The sequence below is a fragment of the Sus scrofa genome, chromosome 1, assembly GCF_054392235.1.
Source record: "Sus scrofa isolate SSC_HxYL_T2T_F1_AM1 chromosome 1, Sscrofa_HxYL_maternal_Yorkshire_Landrace_v2.0, whole genome shotgun sequence".
NCBI classification, from domain to species: Eukaryota; Metazoa; Chordata; class Mammalia; order Artiodactyla; family Suidae; genus Sus; species Sus scrofa.
In genome coordinates, this window is record NC_139383.1 from 90,175,263 (window position 1) to 90,186,285 (window position 11,023).

At 38.6% G+C, this 11,023-nt stretch overlaps 1 protein-coding gene across 6 annotated transcripts in view; it reads left to right on the plus strand.

Moving 5' to 3' along the window:
- IMPG1 (interphotoreceptor matrix proteoglycan 1) overlaps window positions 1–10,106 on the plus strand; it is a 151,897-nt gene extending 141,791 nt beyond the window's left edge. For 5 of the 6 annotated variants that reach the window (XM_021092283.2, XM_084964695.1, XM_084964698.1 and 2 more), the window contains 2 exons: window positions 5,911–5,983; window positions 8,688–10,106. In XM_021092283.2, the coding sequence (XP_020947942.1) occupies window positions 5,911–5,983; window positions 8,688–8,765 (151 nt within the window). In that variant the 3' untranslated portion in view covers window positions 8,766–10,106. The remainder of the gene's footprint in view (window positions 1–5,910; window positions 5,984–8,687) is intronic. The other variant, XM_084964689.1, reaches the window with a different exon arrangement.
- The last annotated feature ends 917 nt before the right edge of the window (window positions 10,107–11,023 follow it).

Here is an 11,023-nt window from a genome sequence, read left to right on the forward strand (position 1 = left end):
AGAAGAATGGAGAAGTGATTTATAAGCTAGACTAATGGAAATCACCAAATCAGAAATGAAAGCAATTTAAGAAATTTATAGGATAACATTAAGAACACCACCATTCAGGAGTTCCCATTGTGGATGGCTTAGTGTAAACGAATCTGACTAATATCCCTGAGGATGCAGGTTGGATCCCTGGCATGGATCATTGGGTTAAGGATCCAGCATTGCCATGAGCTATGGTGTAGGTCACAGACACAGCTCAGATCCTGTGTCACTGGGGCTGTGGCATAAGTCAGCCTACAGCTCCAATTCAACCCCTAGCCTGGGAACATCTATATGCCACAAGTGCAGCCCTAAAAAAAAGCAAAAAAAAAATAATATCATTCACATTTTAGGGGCCCCAGAAGAGAGAAATTATTGTGGCTGAAAGCTTTCCAAATCTGAGAAGTAAACAGACATCCAGGTACAGGAAGCACAGAGGGTCCCAAACAAGTAAACAGACATCCAGGTACAGGAATCACAGAGGGTCCCAAACAGCTCCACACCAAGACATCATAAGCAAAGTGGAAAAAGTTAAAAATAAAGAGAGAATTCTAAAAACAGCAAGAAAAAACAAAGAGTCATATACAAGAGAATCCTAATCAGGCTAGCTGAAGATTTCTCTGGAGAAACTTTGCAGGTGCATGATATATTCAAAGTGCTGAAAAGGAAAACCCTGCAAAATAGAATACGCTACCCAGCAAGATTATCATTTAGAATAAAGGGAGAGAGAAAGGAATTGTATCCAAAAAAAAAGCCTAGGAATAAATTTAACTAAGGTAGTCAAAGACCTGTACTGGGAAAACTATAAAACACTGATGAAAGAAATTGAAGACAACACAAACAGATTGAGAGATATCCTTTGTTCATGGATTAAAAGGATTAATATCACTAAAACAGCCATACTACCCAAGGCAATCTACAGATTCAATGCAATCCCTATCAAATTACCAAGCACATTTTTCACAGAACTTGAACAAAATATTTTAAAGTTTATTTGGAAGCACACACACACACACACACACAAAAAAAACCCAGACTAGCTAAAGACATCCTGAAAAAGAAAAATGGAGCTGGAGGAATCAGGATCCCAGACTTCAAACTATACTACAAAGCAACAATCATCGAAACCATATGGTACTGCCACAAAGACAGACATATAGATCAGTGGAACAGGATAGAAAGTCCAGAATTAAACCCATGCACCTACAGTCAACTAATCTATGACAAAGGAGGCAAGAATATATAATGGAGAAAGGACAGCCCCTTCAACAAGTGGTGCTGGGAAAACTGGACATCCACATGGAAAAGAATGAAATTAGAACACTCCCTAACACCATACACAAAAATAAAATCAAAATGGATTAAAGACCTAGATATAAGACCTGATACTATAAAACTCATAGAGGACAACATAGGCCAAACACTCTCTGACACAAATGACAGCAGCGTCTTCTCTGATCCACCTCCTAGTGTAATGACAATAAAAACAAAAATAAACAAAAGGAACCTAATGAAACTTAAAAGTTTCTGAACAGCAAAGGAAACCCTAAACAAAACAAAAAGACAACCCACAGAATGGGAGAAAATCTTTGCAAATGAAACGACTGACAAAGGATTCATCTCCAAAATTTATAAATACCTTCTGCAGCTCAATACCAAAAAAACAAACAACCGCATCAAAAAAATGGGCAGAAGATCTCAACAGACAGTTCTCCAAAGAAGACATACGGATGGCCAAAAAAACACATGAAAAGGTGTTCAACATCACCATTAGAGAAATTCAAATCAAAACCTTTATAAGGTACCACCTTATACCAGCCAGAATAGCCATCATCAAAAAGTGTACAAACAATAAGTGCTGGAGAGGGTGTGGAGAAAAAGGAATCTTATTACACTGTTGATGGAAATGTGAAGTGGTGCAACCACTGTGGAAAACAGTTTGGCGATTCCTAAAAAAACTAAAAGTATTTGATCCAGTAATCTCACTCCTGGGCATCTATGCAGAGAAAACCATGGCTAGAAAAGACACATGTACACATATTCATTGCAGCACTATATGCAATGGCCAAGACATGTAAACAACCTAAATGTCCATCAACAGAGGAGTGGATCAAGAAGATGTGGTACATATACACAATGGAATATTACTCGGCCATTAAAAAGAAAGAAATAACGGTATTTGCAGCAATATGGATAGACCTAGAAATTATCATGCTAAGTGAAGTCAGTCATACAATGAGACGCCAATATCAAATGCTATCACTTACATGTGAAATATAAAAAAAAAGACACAATGAACTTCTTTGTAAAACAGTTACAGACTCACAGACTTTGAAAAACTTCTGGTATCCAAATGGATACAAGGTTGGGTGGTTGGGAGGTGCACTAAGGGTATGGGATGGAAATGCTATAAAATTTGGTTGTGTTGATAATTGTACAACTATAAATGTAATAAAATTGATTGAGTACTTTTAAAAAATAATACATAAATAAAAAAAACCCAGCTAGAGAAGATAGTGAAAAATAAATAAATAAAATAAAACACCAGTAGTATTTTTTCCTAAAACTAGAATGAGTAATTCTTTTTTTTTTTTTTTTATTTTCCCACTGTACAGCAAGGGGGTCAGGTTATCCTTAGATATATACATTGCAGTTACAGTTTTTTCCCCCACCCTTTCTTCTGTTGCAACATGAGTATCTAGACATAGTTCTCAATGCTATTCAGCAGGATCTCCTTGTAAATCTATTCTAGGTTGTGTTAGAATGAGTAATTCTAAAGTGTGTACGGAAGCACAAAAGTTCCTGAACAGCTAAAACAATCTTGAGAAAGAAGAACAAAGTATTGGGCACCTTGATTTCAAATTAAACCACAGAGCTACAGTGATCAAAATGGTATGATTTTGGCATAAAAACAGACCCATAAATCAATGGAACAGAATAGAAAGCCCGGAAATGTACTAACACTTAAATGGGAAATTTAATCTACAACAAAAGAGGCAAGAATATACAATAGGAAAAGATAGCTCTTCAATAAGTGGTGTTTGGAAAACTGGACATTACATGCAAAAAAAAAAAATCAAACTGGACAACTCACACACACTATGCAGAAAAATAAATTAAAACTGCATTAACGACTTAAATGTAAGACCTGAAACCACAAAAGTTCTATAAGAAAACATAGACAGTACCCTCTTTGACACTGGTCTTAGTAATATTGTTTTGGATATGTCTCCTCAGGCAAGGGAAACAAAAGCCAAAATAAATAATTAAGACTACATCAAATTAAAAAGCTTTTTGCACAGCAAAGGAAACTACCAACAAAATGAAAAGCCACCTACTGAATAGGAAATGACATTTGCAAATGATGGATCCGATAAGTATCCAAATATACGAAGAACTCATACAACTTGATATCAAAACAACAAACAACTCAATTGAAAATTGGGCAGAGGATCTGAATAGACATATTTCCAAAGACATACACCTGCTCAACAGAAACATGAAAAGATACTTAATTCCATCAGGAAAATGCTAATCCAAACCACAGTGAGATATTACCTCACACCTGTCAGAATGGCTATATCAAAAAGACAACAGATAATGGAGTTCCTTTGTGGTGCAGTAGGTTAAGGCATTGTCACTGCAGTGGCCCCTGTTGCTGCTGTGGCTCGGGTTCAATCCCTAGAAACTTCCACATGCCAGAAGTGCAGCCAAAAAAAAAAAAGACAATAAGTAGCATGTGTTGACAAGGATATGGAGAAAAAAGTACTGTCATGCAGTCTTGTTAGGAATGTAAACTGGTGCAACTACTATGGAAAAGATTATGGAGGTTCTGCAAAAAAATTTAAAATAAAACTATCATTTCACCCACTCTTGGGTATTTATCTTAAAAAAGTGAAAACACTAATTAGAAAAGATAAATGCACTCCAGTGTTCATTGCAGCATTATTTACAATAGCCAAGACATGAAAGTAACCTAAACGCCCATCAATAGCTGAATGGATAAACAATATCTGAGATATCTATATATATAGGTATAGATATATACATATATGTAACATTTTCTTCATTATATACTATATAGGAATATATAGTGGAATATATAATAGAATATTATTCAGACATTAAAAAGAATGAAATTTTGCCATTTGCAATCACATGGATGGACTTGGAAGGTATTATGCTAAGTGAAATAATTCAGACAAAGATGAAAATGATTTCATTTACACATGGCATATAAAAAAACAAAACAAATGAACACACATAACAAAATAGATACAGAGAACAAATAGGTGGTTGTTAGAGGGGAGGGAGCTGGGAGAGGAGAGAAATAGGTGAAGGAGATTAAGAGGTACAAACATTCAGATGCAAAATAAATAAGCCACAGCTATGAAATATGCAGTGTGGGGAATAGAGTTAATACCATGTTTGGTTACCTCTCATAGCCAGACTTATCATAGACCCCTTATCACGGTGATCATTTTGTTTGTTTTGTTTTGCCTTTTCTAGGGCCATTCCCTCGACATATGGAGGTTCCCAGGCCAGGAGTCTAATCGGAGCTGTAGCCGATGGCCTACGCCAGAGCCACAGCAACGCCAGATCCGAGCCGAGAATGCAACCTACACCACAGCTCACGGCAATGCCAGATCCTTAACCCACTGAGCAAGGCCAGGGATTGAACCTGCAACCTCATGGTTCCTAGTCGGATTTGTTTTCCCTGCGCCATGGCGGGAAGTACTCAAAGACCCTCTACCATTCTCCTCCCTTCTCCAAGGTGGTATCGGGATGTATAGCAGAGCAGGGTGTCTCTCTCTGTCTCACAAGATCCTTTAAAAGCTCCTGTTCCCTTAGTCCCCTCACCTGTGGTCTCTGAGTCCTGACCCCCGATATTCTCAGAGCCTCCAGTCTGCCCAGCCAGGGCAAGCAGGAACCAAAAATGATATCTCAGCTGGTGGTGGGAGCAAAGAAGAACTTGCTACTCAACCTCCTCAAACCACATCTCTCTGCTCAGTCTTCCACCTGCTTCCCATCAAGAACCAGGACCAGGACAGCATTTCTTTTCTTCCTGCAATGATAGCTTCCTTCTCCCTTTACCTGAAATTAGCATCGACAGAATGTTGAAAGAAAAGAGCTTCAGATAAGGAATATAGCAAAAAATATTTCATAGGAGAGTTCCCACTGTGGCTCAGTAGTAATGAACCCAACCAGCATCCATGAGGATGGGGGTTTGATCCCTGACCTTGCGCAGTGGGTTAAGGATCCAGCGTTGCCATAAGCTGTGGTGTGGGTCACAGACATGACTTGGATCCCACGTTGCTATGGCTGTGGTGTAGGCCGGCAGCTGTAGCTTCAATTCAACCCCTAGCCTGGGAACCTCCATATGCCATGGGTGTGGCCCTAAACAAAACAAAAAAAAAAATCTCAGAAGTATTATACCTATATTATAAAGAGGGGAAAAGTAAGGTGCAAAATCTGTATAAGAGTATCATGAGAAATTATACAATATGTATCTAGAAAAATCTGGAATTACATCAAATTTTAAAATAAACATTATTTTTAAATTGTATGAACAAACTGTTATTACAGAGTTGTTTTTCAGCAATCACAGCTCAGAATTTGACTTTAAAAATAACTCCGCTCTTGCAAGATTAATTTAGCACTTGTCTTTCCCATGAGCTTTGTTCAATCCTTCTGAGACCATTGCCCTTGGAACAATCAGCAACTGGAAGGCAAAACTCAGGGGATGCAGAAAGTATATTTCCTCCAACTTTAAATGAAGGCATCTGCAAAAATTACCTTATTTTCACTAGTCATACTAATTTAAAAAATTTAAATAGTAGAATCTCAGGAAACAGAATATCTTATTTTTGCTTTCTTTTGTAGGTCACCAGATCAATCTAAAAATGAAGTGCATGAAACTAGTGTTAAAAAGTTCTATCATCAGCAAAATAACAAGGTAAAATCAAATTTTTATATTTTGGCTTTAATTACTGAATTTGAAGAGATAAAACCATATTTTTATTTTATTTTTATTTTTTAACTCAATTTTATTACATTTATAGTTGTACAATGACCCTCACAAAAGCCATATTTTTATAGGTTGGTTTTAATTACTGAGTTTGAATTTCAGAGGAAATTACAACTATTTCTGGGCCTGACTCATTTTAAACAGAGATAAGGAAAAGCACTTTTCCTTTATTCACCAGGCTTTTTAATTTAGTATTTTAAGAGGAGGAAAAAAAGCATTTCCTGGTACAAAATGGATAGAGCAGCCATTGACCAAAATACATACATAAAACAATAAAATATTAGAAACAATGCAAATATTTTATAATATTCCTGAACTTTTCTTGTAAAAATATACATACAATTTATCAACTGCATATCAAAAGGATTGATATTTTCATAATAATTTATATTCTTGGAACTGAGTAATTATGTGTATATATGTATATATTTGTATTAAATGTCTTTATTTCAAAAAATCAACCAAAGCAAAAAATATGTAGGAGAAACATAATTTGTGAACAATAAGTAACTTTAAAAATTTCTAAAAGCTCATCCTCAGATAAATGTTCCTTCCATGGAATTTCTCTGTGGCTCAGCAGATTAAGGACAGGGTGTTGTCACTGTAGCGGCTCAGGTCACTGTTATGGTGTGGGTTCAGTCCCTGGCCTGGGAACTTCCACATGTCATGGGTATGGCCAAAGAAATTTTTTCCTTCCAACATCCTGTACGTCTCGTTCAAAATACTCATCTATTCAACCAATTTATTTGACTCGAATAATTTCATTACACAAAGGGAAAAAATTTATCTAATAACCAGGTTAAATACAGCCTACATAGAGCCTTTAAAATAATTTTGGGAAAATACCTTGGACAATTCTAAAATTACCTAGTTTCAAAAATTATACCTAATCTTTGATGTGAAAAAGAGTGATAATCAGGAGTTCCCGTCATGGCTCAGTGGTTAACGAATCTGACTAGGAACCATGAGGTTGCAGGTTCGATCCCTGGCCTCACTCAGTGGTTAAGGATCCGGCATTGCCATGAGTTGTGGTGTAGGTTGCAGATGTGGCTCGGATCCCGCGTTGCTGTGGCTCTGGTTTAGGCCAGCAGCTACAGCTTCAATTAGACCCCTAGCCTGGGAATCTCAGTATGTCGTGGGAAGCGGTCCTAGAAAAGGCAAAAAGACAAAAAAAAAAAAAAAAAAAAAAAAAAAAGAGTGATAAATCAGTCAGTTTTCAGTCACCTGAGGTCTCTGTGTATACAGTGCTAGATGGAATCAAACACCTTGAAGAACCCAATTGAAACTAGTCATTACAGGAGTTCCCATTGTGGCTCAGCAGGAACGAACCCGCCTAGTATCCATGAGGACGTGGGTTCGATCTCTGGCTTTACTCAGTGGGTTAAGGATCCAGTGTTGATGTGAACCGTGTTGTAGGTTGCAGACACGGCTTGGATCCTGCGTTGCTGTGGCTGTGGTGTAGGCCAGCAGTTGTACCTCTGATTCGACCCCCAGCCTAGGAACTTCCATATGCTGCAGGTGTGGCCCTAAAAAGATGAAAGGAAGGGAGGAAGGAAGAAAGGAAGGAAAGAAGGAAGGAAGGAAGGAAAGAAGAAACAAGCTAGTCATTACAGTCAATACACAACCAAGAAGGATACTGAGGCCATCACACAAAATGCTCATCATAAGTTCATGTATCAAAGTGTATCATTTTGACTTCCTGAAACAAAGAAAATTGATAAGACAGAAAAAGTTCAGACTTGAGTTATAGAATAACAACCGGACACAGGATTCGATGTTAATAGCATACCTAGGATGAAGTGAACACCAACTGAATCTGGAAGTACCAGGTGGAATTAAGAACCACATTTCAGGGAGTTCCCGTCATGGCTTAACAAACATGGCTAATATCCAAAGAGGATTCTTGTTCGATCCCTGGCCTTGCTCAATTCGTTAAAGGATCCGGTGCTGCTGTGGCTGTGATGTAGGCCAGCAGCTGCAACTCCAACTCAACCCCTGGCCTGGAACTTCCATATCCCTTGGATGCAGCTTTTAAAAAAAAAAAAAAAAAAAAAAAAAAGCCACATTTCAGATGAAGGAGCAGCTTGGTATAATGGTTGGAAGGGAAGAGGTGACTTTGCTTTAAGAGATTGATCCGGGAGATCCATTGTGGCTCAGTGGTTAACAAATCCGACTAGAAACCATGAGGTTGCAGGTTCGATCCCTCGCCTTTCTCAGTGGGTTAAGGATCTGGCGTTGCCGTGAGCTGTGGTGTAGGTTGCAGATGCAGCTCAGACCACGCGTTGCTGTGGCTCTGGTGTAGGCCAACGGCTACAGCTCCAATTCGACCCCTAGCCTGGGAACCTCCATATGCTGTGGGAGCGGCCCAAGAAATGGCAAAAAGACAAAAAAAAAAAAAAAAAAAGAGATTGATCCAGTCTGAGAATCTAAATAGGCTTAAGAGATAGAATACATTTTTAGAAGCTTGTAAAGTTAGGAATATTTGGGGCAAGGGGGCATCTCCAGCCTTTCAAACGAGATATCGTAAATGGCAAGCCTCCTATCTCATCCATAGCAGATGTAACATCAGAATGAACCACTGGTTGGACCTTGGTGGGCATTTCTTAATCTCTTAAAACTATTTCTCTTCCAGGAAACCAGGAAAAGAGATTCTGAATTACTGACTGTTGGATATGAAGCATTTAACCATCAGGATTGGGAAGGAAATTAAAAATGATCATTTTAACCTATCTCAACAGAGATGGCTCTCAAGGAAAATTGTATCCACTCCGTCCAAATTCTTTTATTTATTTATTTCTTGCTTTTCAGGGTCATACCCGTTCCCAAGCTAAGGGTCAAATCTGAGCTGCAGCTGCTATCCTACACCACAGCCACAGCAACGCGGGATCTGAGCCGTGTCTGTGACCTACACCACAGCTCGTGGCAACACCGGATCCCCGACCCACTGAGCGAAGCCAGAGATCAAACCTACATCCTCATGATACTAGTAGGGCTCATTACTGCTGAGCCACGATGAGAACTCCACTCTATCCAAATTCTGAAAATATAGGCAGGCATATCCATAGGTCATCAAAATCCAGGCATGTGGTCAACACTGAGGACCAGGACACATCATATTTCAGGTAGAGAAGGTACTTGAAGACCAACAAATTTTGAAGAAAAAGAGGCTTATTATCAAAACCCAAAATATCATCAGTGAACCGAATTTTGGCTATTCCTGGGGTATAGCAAAACCAAGTTTGTGTCCAGCTGTCCTTAAAACATTGTTCACAGGAGTTCCCTGGTGGCTCCGTGGATTAAGCATCCAGCATTGTCACTGCAGTGGCTCAGGTTGCTGCTGAGGTATGGGTTCAGTCCCTGACCTAGGAACTTGCACATGCTGTGGGCATGCCCCCCCCAAAAAAAACAAACACTATTCACAGATCACTTACAACAAGTGCAACTTATTATTTGGGGAGGGGGATGGAACTGACAATATACTGGAGTATATAGAAGATGCTTACGTATGCAGTGAGATTCAGGGGATAATGTATAGGACATAAGCTGTGGTATTAGATGCTTCATACTTCTGTGTCTATAAATTACACACTCCTTCAGTTCTTAGGCACAAATTTCTTTTATGAGAAATTACCACTAATACAGTAGGTAATTTTGTTGCCAATAATTTTTAAATTGTTCCTTTAAAGACAAGAAGTGGGATATACATAGCAGCAAAAATCTTACTTTTGTTGTTACTGCATAAAGCTATTTTTAAGAAAGATACTATATTGGTTAAAAAAAACAAAACAGTGAGGTTGTACTTTGTGACATAACCATGCTGGTGTCCTACCACAGATGAACTATGTCTTCCTACAATTTAATAACTTCACTGAACACTCCTTGACACTGTGCTGTGTGCATACATAGACTAGCATCAACTTAGTCCAGTTTAGCCTGGTTTTAATGTGCTACTTAATGAAAAATGAATTCCTCCGTCTCACTTGCAAATGTTTAATTAATGAATCCATTTCCTTCAAAATCTTAATTTCAATAAAATATGATAAGCACTCTATTCATAGATTGATATTGTGTGTTTTACCAGATATTCCCTGGGTTTGCTTTATAGATTCTGATGAATGATTTTAAACATAACTTTAAGGCTGCCGAAAGACAGCAAAATATTAAAACACCAACAGTAACATTTTAGCAGTAAACTTGAAAAGTAAAAACAAAACAAAACATTTCCTAATAAAGGAGGTAATTTTTATTGCTTTTGGGGAAGCGATTTTCCTTCCTGATTACAAACCCTTGAAAAATCACTTGTGTTGGTTTTGCAAACGCATAGCCTTCGAGTCCCTATTCCCATCCCAGTCCTCCCCAAAGTGACGAGCTGTGATGTGGGACAAGGACTTTGAACTGTGTATTAAGCGCCATAAAATGAAAAATGGTGGCAAAAGGCAGGGGTACCTGCTCACTTCCATGCCCCTGGAAACCCCCAGAGGAAAACATGCTTGTTAGTGTGATAGGCCAACCAGCACAGAGAAAAAAAAAAAAAATCCATGGGGAGAAACTGAAAACTCTTCTACCACCACCTCCCCGTGTTGTGTCATCCATCATCTGCATCCCAGTTTTACTCTAATGTCTATAGAGAATGTGGGTTGTTTTTTTTATTTGTCTTTTTAGGGCTGTACCCACGGCATATGGAAGTTCCCAGGCTAGGGGTCAAATGGGAGCTGTAGCCGCCAGCCTACACCACAGCCACAGCAACACAGGATCCGAGCCACGTCTGCAACCTAACCCACAGCTCACAGCAACACCAGATCCTTAACCCACCGATGGAGGCCAGGGATCAAACCCACGTCCTCATGGATACCAGTTGGGTTTGTTAACCACTGAGCCATGACAGGAACTCCAAGAATGTGGGTTTGTTTTTTTTTTTTTTTTTTTTTGTCTTTTGTCTTTTTGTCTTTTTTTTGTTGTTGTTGTTGC